This window comes from Galeopterus variegatus, unplaced genomic scaffold (assembly GCF_000696425.1).
Source record: "Galeopterus variegatus unplaced genomic scaffold, G_variegatus-3.0.2 Scaffold5692, whole genome shotgun sequence".
NCBI classification, from domain to species: domain Eukaryota; kingdom Metazoa; phylum Chordata; class Mammalia; order Dermoptera; family Cynocephalidae; genus Galeopterus; species Galeopterus variegatus.
In genome coordinates, this window is record NW_007731803.1 from 78,732 (window position 1) to 92,886 (window position 14,155).

The 14,155-nt window shown below is 33.7% G+C and overlaps 1 protein-coding gene across 1 annotated transcript in view; it reads left to right on the forward strand.

The window, feature by feature from the left end:
* Window positions 1–14,155, forward strand: part of LOC103605271 (membrane-associated guanylate kinase, WW and PDZ domain-containing protein 3) — a gene marked incomplete at its 3' end in the record, with an annotated part of 87,525 nt that overhangs the window by 23,475 nt on the left and 49,895 nt on the right. The window contains exons 4-6 of the mRNA XM_008589848.1: window positions 2,352–2,561; window positions 7,588–7,762; window positions 10,935–11,014. Coding sequence (XP_008588070.1) covers window positions 2,352–2,561; window positions 7,588–7,762; window positions 10,935–11,014 — 465 coding nt within the window. The remainder of the gene's footprint in view (window positions 1–2,351; window positions 2,562–7,587; window positions 7,763–10,934; window positions 11,015–14,155) is intronic.

The window sequence follows — 14,155 nt, forward strand, 5'->3', positions numbered from 1 at the left end:
ACTGTTACACATCAGTTGAATGAATTAGATTTATAAGTGTATATATCAACGTGAAGTATAATTGTGTAAAAAGAAAGTTGCAAAAGGATATGTACAGTACACATACTATTTACAAAAAAATATGAAATGTTATGAAAACACTTTATGAAGCTTTTATGAAAAGAATGGTATTTAGATGTTATGGATACATATATATGTACATCCTAGATGTGTACAGTATTTGGGGGAATGACACATACCAGCTTCAGGACAGCTCAGGTAGTCTTTCATTGCACATGTGACCATATATGTATTTGCTGGAAGAGTAAAAAAAGGAGCTCTAAAAGAAATTTGGCAATAGTTAATATCTGGAGAATGTGTGTAAGTAAATAAATATACGTATATTTTATGTAAATAAGTTTATATAAATAAAATAGATAGTTCTAACACTATTATCTGAATTTTATATATATTTGAAATATTTAATAGCGAGTAGTTGTACTATAAAAATGAAAAAATCTTGAGACAGGGAAAAAAACTTCCAAAACAGCTCTAAAAAGATGAAAAACTTTTTTTCTGTTAATAATTATAGTCGGGGTTCCCAAACCTTGGAATTTTATACCTTGCTATATTTGAAATCTGAATATTACCAATGACTTAAGAAAAATAGATCTAGTTTATTTATAAACAGTGCTAGTTTTCTTTTTTTACTTTAAGCCCAGTATCTTTTTTAACAAGGAAACTGCCAAAATATATTATGAAGTCCTAAAATCTTCTCAGTGATTATTGATAATAATCATAAAATTACCTGCATTTTTCTGATTTTCCCCTTAGGAAAAAAATCAAACTTCCTAGAGTTAGGTAGTAATTACTAAGAATTCACAGTAAAATTTATTTCTAGTGTTTCTAATAATACTACTACCATCCTTAGAAAAAGTGGACTTTTTATTTCTGTCATGGTACATCCAGATTCCTTGATAGTGTGATTATTGTACATTATTATTATTATTTTGGAAAAATTGAGATTCTAGAGCTTCCTTTTCCCTAACCAAACCTCTATTTGGAGAATTTCTATGCCCTCTGCCCCAGAGAAGTGCAAACTGGCTTTTTTTTTTTCATTGGTTCTTTGTTTTACTTATGGGCCAGAAAGTTTATTCTGTTTTAATACAAATGACAGGAGTACCTCCATTTCAAACATGGATTTGGAAGCAAGGGAGTAGGTAGTTGAGTGAAGAGAGACAAGATATAGTTGAAAAGTTTTTTATTTGATTTCATTGTTTTGCCTTGAATATTTTAATGACAATTACCACTGAAAGTCAGACTTCAAAAGAATTCATCTTAATGATTTCCTGCTCAAAGCATGCACTATTTAAGGTAGACTATGTTATTTCTAGATTTGTCTCACTGTTATGGGGGACAACCTATGCTTTAAATCCATTATCTACCTTATTAATTTACTTCATGTGAGTGATCATCTTAATTACCTCCTTAGCAGCCAAGGAATTTGATTAGAAAATGTGATTTAAAAAACAAAAACAAAAAAACAGTTTATGAGTATTTTACTCCCTAACCATATTTATCTTTCCATAACATTAACATAATGATTTACACAAGGTCAAGCCACAGACTGGTAATGCAACTAGACCTGTTGAATCCTTTTCCTTTGTATTTGGCTGCCTAATGGGAGCTACATGACAAATTAAGTATTTTAACTCAAAGATTACTGATTAAGAGAAAATTAGAGTATTCCTTGCTTTCCTGAGATTAACCCAATTTTGAATTATGCTTCTAATGTCTATTTTCTCAATAAATTGTCATTAATATAATTAGAATACTCAGAAAAACTTTTAAAAATTGTCTTTACATAAACAGCCTACATTTCTATACAAACTTGTTAGTTCTTACCTTTACTTTTGCCAACATATTTCCTAATTTTACCAAAATAGTTTATTATGTTACATATTAGAACAAAATTATTTGAGTTAGTTTTATCTTCCCTTACTCCCCCCTTTTATGTCAGTCTTACATGAGAGCATTGATGTATTTAAATTTACAAATGAAGCCCTAATTCAGAACCCATGTAATGTAAACCCTGTGGGAATAAATAATCTATTTACTGAAGTCAACTTCCTGGCCTTCGTACAAATAGTATTTAAATGTAAGGTAATATATGGTGTAGGGCACTTGAGAAATTAGTTCCATTCTGTATTTCTACCCCCTCTCTCAATACGGAGTACTTTGGCCTCCTTTTGGCCAATGGTAGATATTCAAAAACTTCAGTGTAAGAAGCAGGGCAAAGACATACACTAAGTCATATTGTCTTCTCAATTCAACATTAGTACTTTCAGCGGCTGTTATTTTGTCCACTTCAGGAAACTTCTATGGAACTCCCAAGCCTCCAGCAGAACCCAGCCCTTTCCAGCCAGATCCGGTTGATCAGGTCCTCTTTGATAATGAGTTTGACACGGAATCTCAAAGAAAACGAACTACATCTGTAAGCAAGATGGAAAGAATGGACAGCTCTCTTCCTGAAGAGGAGGAAGATGAGGAGAAGGAAGCTATTAACGGTAGTGGAAATGCAGGTTAGTATGTTGATGAACAACTTCTAACTGATCTTCTAGGTTGACTTTACTATGACATTGAATTAGAAGTACTAAAATTTTTCACAAAGCACAGGTAGATTCTAAACAAGTGATGGGATTCTAATTTTTTGAAAAGGTTGGGTATATAGCAAAAACCATTCTGTAAGTTAAAGTGAGTTGTCCCAATTTTGAGAAATCAATAATAAGCTATCATTAGTAATAAAATAAAATAAAATAATATGCCATTACCCTGCTGCCTAAAATATTTGAGATTTATCTCTGATGCTGAAGTGTGGGAATCTTATTCACCTAAGTCCTACTTTACAGGATATAAACAAAATATAGATGTTTTAGAATATAGCCTTTAGGGGCCGGCCTGTGGCTCACTCGGTAGAGTGCGGTGCTGATAACACTAAGGCCACGGGTTCGAATCCCATATAGGGATGGCCGGTTAGCTCACTGGGTGAGCATGGTGCTGACAACACCAAGTCAAGGGTTAAGATCCCCTTACTGGTCATCTTTTTTTAAAAAAAAAAAGCCCAAACAAAGTACATAGGGTTTGGAAATACAATACACCAGTAGAAATGATCTGAAAGGTTTGTTAGCAGTATTTTGATTTTAAATTCTAAATCCATTCAAAGAAAATTTCCAAATATGACTACCATATTTTTCATTAAATGCAAAACCAACCAAAATTTAATGGTGCAGAATCTGCTCCTTTTGAGTACCCCTTAGTAATGAGGTGATTGTTTAGGAGATTCTTACCCTTATAACTGAGAGTATGATTAGGAAACTGTAGAATTACAGCTGAACTACTTCAATGCTATTTATTGTAATAATTCCATTCAAAACTCAAATGTAAGCTTTAGAAGGTCTGGAATTTTTTGCTTATTTTGTTCATTGTTATATCCCTTGCACCAAAAACAGCGCCTGGCACATAGTAGGAACTAAAAAAATATTGATCATATTCCCAAATTTGAAAAACACATCTCCATATCGTTTTCCCAAAGTACCTGATCTTTTCCTTCATCAGTTATTAAAATTTGCTATGTATATTATATTTATTCTTTTAATACATTCATATTAAATGTATTCATTCTCCTGAGTATGAATTGTTTTATAGTCCTGACTTCTCACATAGTTATGCCATGTAGTATGTTAACTGTTAAATGAACTACCCCAATGTATTTGGATGTAAAGATTGAAAACAGGTTTAAAAAGGTTTGGGTGAATTCACGTTTATTCTTTAGGGGTTGATAAGGTAAATCATCAAATCATGGAGCCTTTTAAAGTTGAAGTCAGCTTTTAATTGAATTTAAATTTAAAAAATAAAATTAAATTTTAACATTTTTAAATGCTGAACAGTCAGATTAGAGACCATGAATCTTTCCCAGTATGGGAATTTATATGTTCTTGATTTGAGGGAAAAGAGAATGCTCTTTTTTTTAACTTTCTAATGAAGAGCCTTTCAGTGATTACTACATTTCCCTCAGAGGTAAACCTGTCCTTAATCTTCATAGTTTATGCTTGTTATGTTAGCCTGTTGTTAAACCATATGTTACATATTCTTTGATGTTAATATTTAATGAGAGTATATCCAGGAGTGTGTGGGAAGAAGTTTGTATACTACCTCTTCTGTATAGATACCACAGGACACTTACATGGATTATATATTTCTTTGTAAGAGAAAATATTCAGAATATCTAAATAAAAAAATAACAAAATACCTGACTAAAAACCTTTCATCTTTTCTGAATAAGTACTAACCGTAGTTGTTAACTTACCATTCAAAGTTGGGGAAATGTGCTTTGTGTATTGCTTTTAGGGACTAAAATCACTGCCTTCAAAAATCAGAAAATTGTTAGGGAGTAGGAGAGGGAAGAAGGTAAGTAGAGGTTTATTTGTATATACCAATATGTATTTTATTTTATATCTGGTTGAAGAATTAACCAAAAACAATGCTAATATGCCCACATAGAATTACATGTTATGTAATAATGCTAAAAATTTTTTTCCAGGTGATGGTGGTATATAAGCAGCATCTTCCCAAGTCACTGGCTATTAAGCAAACTCCTTTACTTAGTCACTTGGAACTATATTAAGAAAAGTGTTACAGATCATGTAGTTGCGGGCTGGCCGGTGGCTCACTTGGGAGAGTGTGGTGCTGATAGATCATGTAGTTGCTTTTGCTTTTCTCCAACATACTTATTTCCCAGGAATGTAACTCTCTTCCAGCTTGATGTATACACTGGGTGCCTTTTATTTTGTATCACTTTTTCTCTATAGAAAATAAATCTTGTCTTTCATTCATTTATTCATTCAACAAATATTTATTGAGCATCTGCTAGGCTACTAAGTGCTAGCCGTTGTTCTAAATGCTGGGAATAAAGTAGTGAACAAAATAGACAAAAAAAAAAAAAAAAAAACCCTGTCCTGATGGACTTCACCTTCTGGGGGGAAAAAAAGAACTGGCCAAGAAAAAAAAAAAAAAAAAAAAACCCTGTCCTGATGGACTTCACCTTCTGGTGGGAAAAACAGAACTGGCCAAGATAAATAAACAAATAACATAGGTACTTCAGAAAGTTTCTAGAAAAATAGAATTAAAAGATAATACAATCTTCCCATGAACTTTTTGAAGTACCCTTGTATACAGTGTGTTAGATAGTACTAAAGAGAAAAATAAAGCAGTGGAGGAAGTACATAAGAAGTAGTGATGGTCAAAGTTTGCAATTTTAGATTGACTTGAAAGAAATGAGTGAGTAAACTCAAAATATCTGGCAGAGGATCATTGCAGACAGAGGGAACGATAAGTACTAATGCCCTGAGTTGGGAGCATGCCTGGAATATTCAGATAATAGCAAGGAAACCAATGTGATTAGATATAATGTGGCCAACGCATTATATGTGATTGGAGCAGAGTGATGGAAAGCAGTAGAATAGAATAGTAGCCAGTGAGGTCGGTCAGATAATGATGGGGGCAAGAGAGGGAAAACTGCCTATTATATAGGATCTTGTAGGTCATTAGAAGAATTTTGGGTTTTATTCAGGAATGAGAAATATTTATAGGGTTTTGAGTAGAAGAGTAGCATTATACAACAGGTTTTAACAGGCTCATTCTGGCTACTGTATTGACAGTAGGCAGTAGAAGGACATGGGCAAAAAAGGGATACCAGTTAAAAGGTTATTGAGTGCAAGGAAGAAAGTGATCAACTATGTCAGATGCTGCTGATAGCTCAAGTAAGATGGGAACTGAGAATTGATCATTGGGTCTAGCGATTTAGAGGTTATTGGTGACTTTGATAAGAACAGTTTTATTGATGGGAGTTCAAAAGTCTTGCTGGAGTGAGGTCCAGAGAAAATTTGAAGAGTGGAAGTGGAGGTAGCAAGTATGAACTCTTTCAAGGTGGTTTGGTATAAAGAGGAGAGAAAGGGATGGTTGCTAGAGGAGAAAGAATTGTTTATTTTCTTTTTAAAGAATGGAGAAATAACATGTTTTTATGTGAGTGGATGTGATCTAATAGATAGGGAAGATTGGTGATGTAGGAAGGAGGGTGAGAGAATTGTTGTAGGCAAAGGGGGATGAGATATAATTTATAATTGGAGGTTAGCCTTAGCTAAGACTACAGACAGTTCTTCCATAGTAACAGATGGTGGGGTAAATGGACACAGGTGCTGTGTAGATGTGATGGTAGGAGTTTGTGGAAGTTCTCTTCTGCTTGCTTCTGTTTTCTCAGTGAAATAGGAAATGAGGTCATCAAACGATATTAGGGATAAGGGTAAAGTAGTAAATGATTTAAGGAGAAAGAAAGTGTGAAATAGTTATCTAGGAGAGTGTCAGAGTGAATGGACTAAAGAAATTTACTATGATTGTTGTGCATCATTAAATTCCCACTTGAGGTTGGTGATCATGATATTAAGTCGAGCTAGTTAGCATTGCCTGTGTTCAAGCTGTATGGAGTGGCATGGAGTAGTGGAGAGTAGGATTTAAACAGAGTTATGGTTTTGACAGGCTGGTACAATGCAGTTAGGTCGGAGCAAAGGACTCAGGAGTGTTTATAAGGGAGTGATAATAGTGGTTGATCATGGAATTTAAGGATAAGCAGGACAATGGGGACATGAGTAAAGGGTGAGGAGCAGTGAAATGTAGTAAGTAGGAGGGATTAATGGGTTGAAGGACTTGGTTGGATAAAGGATGGTTGGAGTTGAAGTATTACAGGGAATGACATCTAATATCTAAGGCCTCTTCTCATATTCTCTGATTCTGAGGCATCGCCTGCAGTTTGGAGTTGTTACAGTGATATATTATGTAGTATCTTTTAAGATCTAGAAACAAGGTATAAGTGCATGGATCGTGGACTAACAGGACAGTGAGCAAATTTTAGTATTCTCAGGTACATTATGGGCTTTGGGACTCTAAAAGGCTTTTAATATTACCATACAGAGAATTATGTTTAATAGCAGGAAGTCTATTAAGTGTGATTTTTTAAAATTAGTATTATTTAAAGACTTACGTTGAACGTGTACAGGACAGCTTAGTATAGCAGTTAAGAGCATAGAATTAGGTTCAGATCCTGGCTTTGCACTTTACTGGCTGTGTAACCTTGTCTAAGTTACTTTAACCTCTTTGTGCCTTAGGTTTCTCAATCGATATAATGGGAATAGTAATGATAGGTACTTACAGGGTTTGTAGTGAGGATTATGAGTTAATATATGTAAAGTGCTTAAAATAGAGCCTGACACACAGCTGCTACTGCTGTTAGGATTTATACTAAATTGATTCTAGTGTTGTTTTTTTTGCCTCTTTCCCAGATAAGCATCAGAGTTTCTATATAGGGTTAATGTCAATTAGTAAATGAAAAAAATTGAATATGTTTATTTGTTACATCAAAATTTATAGCAAAATGTGGACGTGATACACAAGGAAATTTGCATAGTTGTATTTGGCATTTTGTTAGAAATGAAAAGGGCTGTTTGAAGAATGTAACTTTACCTACTTTTCATACCGTTCTGTTTTGAACAATGACAGAAAACAGAGAGAGGCATTCTGAGTCATCTGACTGGATGAAGACTGTTCCAAGTTACAATCAAACAAATAGCTCCATGGACTTTAGAAATTATATGATGAAAGATGAGACTCTGGAACCACTGCCCAAAAACTGGGAAATGGCCTACACTGACACTGGGATGATCTATTTCATTGAGTAAGCAAACATCTGTCTCTCTTCTAACATGCCTGTCACTGTGAGGATTGTCTAAAATTTTTTTAACCCCATTTTCGACATGTGCCTATTTCACAAGGTTTTCATTTCTTTTTCTTTAAAAATATTTTTCATACAAGAGACAATTGATTCCTAATCTGATTATTTCCCTGGATGACATTTAATTTTTATTTGACTTAGATAGTGTAATAATGTATTTGACCTCTGGTTTTATAAAAGCAAGAGGATTAAAAACAGACGCATCACTAATGATGAAAAATGTAAGGAATATAGAGTGTTTTGCTTTCCTTTTTTTTTTTTTTTAACTTAGGTAGGTTGTCCAACTTAATGAGTGTTTCAAGTATTATCATCATGGGGGGAGGCACATTGTTATCCACTTTTCAATCCTAGAGTTTGGGTTTAATGTATTCAGGTAATATAGTTAAATAATATAGGAGGAAAATATCACTGGTCCTCAGAGTAACTGGCACAATGTAAGTTTACAGAAAACAAAACTATTTTTTTAGAAAAGCACTATTAATATTTATAGAGATATTGAGTGGCACAAGTATTAGATCAAACTAAAATTGTATATACTTTGCACTTGAGAATATTATGCAAATAATTGGAAGTTTCATTATGAAGAACTTTTATATTATCATGCAGCTGTAATCTTTAAAGTACTTTGCTCAGAGGTAGAAATTAATGTAGTGAAGTTACAGAATATAACAACTAAATAACAGTTAAAATATTAAGGGCTAGGTGCTACACTCAAGAAATATATACTCAGAAATGAATTAGGCATAGGGGACTTGAATCTGTTTTCTCAAATGTTCCCAATTTCACATCCTTCCCATAGACTCAGTATCTTACTGTACCAAGTAGGATTCTAGTATTTAAAAGTCATATATTTTGCGTGTATGGTGGGTTTTTTTTTTTTTCCATATATGGTACATTATTGATTATGTTAAACATCTGAATAAACATTGGTAACCAGGATTACACAGAACAGCCACAACCAAGTATAAGAGTCCTCTTCTTTGTAGACAATTTAAGGGATGTTTCACGGGTAATTTATATTTTGACTCTCATGCTAACTTTAGTACTAAACCCCACAGTAAGGTATAGAGTCACTAGAAGTGGCTAAAATATCTTTAGAAACACTATAAGACATTGAATCTGATAACAGAAATAAGTTAGTAAATTATAGGGGGAAAAGAATTATAAAATAAATGTCTTTATAGTTATTAAGTGGATTAAAGACCTAAACCGAAGACTTAAAACTATAGAACTCCTGGAAGAAAACATAGGGGGAAAGCTTCATGACATTGGATTTGGCAAGGACTTTTGGATATGGCATTAAAAGAACAGGCAACAAAAGCAAAAATAGACAAATGGGACTACATCAAACTTAAAAGTTCTGCACAGCAAAAGAAACAATCAACAGAGTGAAAAGATAACCTACAGAATAGAAGAAAATATTTGCAAGCCATATATCTGACAAGGGGTTAATATAGTTGAAAATTTGCTGCTAGATAAAACTGTTTTGTTTGCCATAGCTAATATAGTTGATCTGTGTTACTACTACTATTAAATCTGTAATGATTGTAAAAAGTGTAAGAAAAGAATATTAATATTGGTCTATAGTCTTTAGTTGTTATGTTTTAGAAATGTTTCCCTATGGGCATTTCCTTACCTTGGGAAATATTAGATAAAATCCAAGTGGATTGCCTATGTCTGCTAATTTAGCAATAAGATTTTGGATCATTAGAACCAAAGTTAAGTTATTCTCAAGTAGCAATTTTGAGTTCAGTTTAGCGAGGTATTTCTATGTTTTTGTTTTCTAACAGTTTACGTGCTCCTAGGCCTCTTTGGGTCCTGATCCCTTTTGTCTTGCTAAAGTTAATTTAACTAGTTTTAGTTTGTGGAGATTATCTCTCTGACAGAATGGGTAAGACAGACTTTCTAGAAACAATTTCAGTTTTCCCTACACAGATTACCCATTATTCAGCATACAAAAAAAGTGTTTCTACTGTGGTCTACCAACTGGTGTCGTACCTGGCAGTGGCTTCATAGCTCTCCCTGTAAGTAATGCAGGGATTAGAAAAGGTATAGAAAATCTGATTAATTCCTTGAAATGATTGGCTTTATTTCCAAGAATGATCAAGGTAGAGATTAGTGGGCTTATCTCTTGTTAAAGACACTGAGGAAAGATAACTTATTCACATTAATTGTTGTCCTTGTAGTACTTAAATAATATCTTTAATTTACATTTTATTGTCCTCCTATATATTTTCTTCCATGACTTTTTATTTCTTTCATATTCTTGTATTTCAAATACTTAAACTAACAGTGTTTATCTACTCAGCAGTGTAGGAGTTTTGTTGTAGGTCATTGCATGGTGACCTGGTCTGAAGCTGACTGTGATCTGTAATGAAATTAAACAGACATTGCTCTCTCAAAATGTCTTTGGCCTATTTCATAAAAAGGAACAGGGGTGGGATATTTTTGTTCTCCCTTTTTTTTTCTATGTAGTCCATGCTGATGGAAACTTAGTTTTATAGAGTGGAGTTTAACTGTACCTGTGGTTTTTATTTGCATGTTGCAGAAACAGCCACTTTAAACTTTTTATTTTGTTTTATTCTACAGAGTCCCTATGAGGGAAGGGCTCTCTCTGTTTGTCTCTTTATTTCCAGCCCGCAACATACTATCTACATATCATAGGCACTCAAGAAATATAGTATTTTTTTAAGGGAGGGAGGAAGGAATTCAACCAGCAAGCAAAGCCTTCAATGCAGGTTTTCTTTTGGGGGCGGGGGGGAGAGATAATGCACAGTATGTGACAACGTGCTCACTTTTGAAACGTTTTTGACTATTTAAATAAGTGTCTGTTAGTTTGTACTTAGCCCGTACCAGCCAGCCGCCAAAAAAAAGAGTCTATACTTGGCATTTTAGCCCTTCTTTAAAGTCTTCATTCTCAAATTAATACCTCTAGCATCATCACCTTTCCCTTTATGGCAATTTTGAAGTAAGAATCTGAGGCATACCAAATGTAGCCTGTATGAGATAAATGTTCAGACATACCTTTTAGTCACTTTTAATCTTTGCTTTTGAAATACTTTTCTCCTTTTTTTTTTTTCCTCTACTGTTTCTAATTGAAATCTTTATTCTACAGCCACAATACCAAGACGACCACGTGGTTGGATCCTCGTCTTTGTAAGAAAGCCAAAGCCCCTGAAGACTGTGAAGATGGAGGTAGAGATTCAGGAAACTTTTATAGCATGCTTATTCTCTTAATTCCTCCTTGCTCTTCTTGCTTAGATAATGAGTTTTCCAAAACCCTAAACAAACCATAATGTGCATAAGCACATATAGTGGGTGGATATCATAATCAACTGGTAATTATGTCATTACATCTAGTTTTATGAGAGATTTCATTTCTCTCTTTTTGAGGGTTATACGATTTTTAAAAAAAATCTTAATAAAAATAAATTTGCCCTTTTTTTGACATATTTTCTAAAGACAACCTTTTAAAATTCCAAATAAATATTCAATAAATTAGGCATATTGTCAGCCATGATAAAGTAGCCTTATCATGTCTGTTGAGACTTCAAAAAAATATTTAATTTAGTATACACTAGGATAAATATTCTAGTACCTTTCTATTCCTTACTCATTTAGAGGAGCACTAGAAGCTCAGCAGAAGTCTTTAATATGCCCCCCCCCACATTTTTTAATGCTTAGAGAAAAAATGATTTCTCTAAGAACCGTTAGATAATAATGCTTATCTGATTTATAGTATAGTTTGGTAAATAAGTATAGAATTTATCCCATCCAAAAATGTTTGCTATGTCTTCTTCTTGAACATAAGGTGCGGGTGAATAAAATTTGCATTTATTTTGTATCACTAATGAGAAATTATTTATTAATTGGTAAAAATTAGTGGCTTAGAGTGAGGTCATTATAGTTGTCCTTATATTGAATTCCACTCTATAAAAAAAAATTAAACAATTCCACACGTTTTGTTCAACATGATATATTAAAAGTTTTTCTAGGAACAAACAATTGGAAAATGGAATTGTTTAAAATTCTATTTATAATGGCATCAAAATAATTAGATACTTTGGATCCAATCTACTGAAAGATGTGCAGGTCCTCAACACTGAAAACTATAAAATGTCATTGAAAGAAATTAATGAAGACCTAAAATAATTGACAAGATAAACTGTGTTCATAGATTAGATGACAATATTTTTAATAATGTCTGTTCTCCCTAAGTTGATATCTAGATTCAATACAGTCCCGATCAAAATCCTAATGGGCTATTTTGAAGAAACTGACAAGCCAATTCTAAAATATATATGGAAATTCAAAGGCTTTAGTTAGCCAATCAGTCTTTAAAAAAGACGAAGCTGGACATAGGCTACCAGATTTGAAGACTTACTCTAAAGCTACAGTAATCAAGACCCTGTGATATTGGCATAAGATTGTTAGATAGATCAGTAGACCAATAGACAGTCTAGAAATAGATGCACATGTACGAGGATACTTCAAAAAGTTTGTGGAAAAGGGGAACTAAAAGATAGTAAGAATCTTTCCATGAACTTTTTGGAGACCCCTTGTATATGGTCACTTTATTTTTTTTATTTTTTTATTTTTTCCTTTTTGTCTTTTTTCGTGACTGGCAACGGATCGCAACCCTCGGTGTCACGCCCGTACCGGGCCGGGACCGGCCACGGGATCGCAACCCTCGGTGTTGCTCCCGCCCCTCGCTCAGCTAGTGAGCGGCCGGTCTGTATGTGGGATCCGAACCCTCGGCGGGAGCGCCACCGCGCTTCCCAATCGGCGCACTATAGCAGTGCGCCACCGGGCCGGCCCTGGTCACTTTATTTTTAATTAAGTCAATTCAATGAAGAAAGGAAAATGTCTTTAACAAATGGTGCTGGAACAACTGGATTTTCATATGGGAAAATGAACCTCAACTATACCTCACTCCATACACAAGAATTAATTTCAGTTGGATCAAAGACGTAAGCATAAAGTTAGAACCCTAAAGCTTTTAGATGAAAATATAGGAGAGTATCTTCATGACTTTGGGATTGGCAAAGATTTCTTACAAAGGCCATAAAAAGTGTGAACCATAGAAGAAAAAATTGATATTTTGTACTTAATAAAAATTTTAAATTTCTGTTCATCAAAAGGCACCATTAAGAAAATGAATAGATGAAGTCACAGACTTTGCAATATATATCTGACAAAAGAATTATATCCAGAATATATAAAGAATTGTTTACAGCTTAATGGAAAAACAACTAAATTTTTTAAATGGGCAAAATATTTAAATAGACAATTTAATTTCACTCCTATGTATCTACCCTGAAAACATAGTTCTGCACAAAGATTTGCATGCATATATTCATAGCAGCACTATTCATAATAGCCAAAAAGTGGAAATAACCCAAATGTTCAGTAACCAGTGAATGGATAAATAAAATATGGTATAACCCTATGGTGGAATGCTATTCATCCATAAAAAGAAATGAAAAACTATACATGCTACAACATGTATGAACCTCAAAAACATTATGGTAAGTGAAAGAAGCTAGACACAAAAGACCAGATATCAAATGATTCTATTTATATGAAATACCCAAAATAGGCAAATCTGTGAAAACAAAAAATAGTTTAGTGGTTGCCTAGGGCTAAGGATGGGAATAGAGATCTTCCTGGGGTGATAGAAATGTTCTCAAACTAAAGTGTGGTGATGGTTGCACAACTCAGTCAATTATTAAAGATCATTAAATTGTATACTTAAAACAGGTGAATTTTATAGTATGTAAATCATATCTCAATAAAGTTGTTTTTAAAAATAGCCAGAGGACTTGCACATTTCACAGAAGGTAAAAGAATAGTCAATAAGAACAAAAGTTGTTAATCATTAGTCATCACTGCAGTGAGATACCATCCACATCCATTAAAAGGACTAAAGTCAAATACACTGACAATACCAAAGATTGGTAAGATTTTAGTGTACTGGAACTTTCATTTGTTGTTGGTGGGGATGTAAAATTATATGAACATTTTGGAGAACTTCTGGCAGTTTCCTGTGAGGTACTCTTTCAAGAGAAATGAAAACATATGTCCCCCAAAAGACTTTACAAGAATGATCATGGCAACCTGATCTTTATCTTTGTCTTTGCCTTTGCCATTTACCCATTTCTCCTGCCAGGAACCAGCTTTGTTCCCTGTGTCCACTTGGCTTGTACCTATTATCCCTCTAAGCTGAAATCTGAAGTATGATTTTTTTTTTTTTTTTTTTTTTTGGAACCCCCCTTTTTCTTTTTTTTCCGGGCCAAATTTGGGGTTTTTCCCTTTTTTCCCCCATGGATCCTGGGA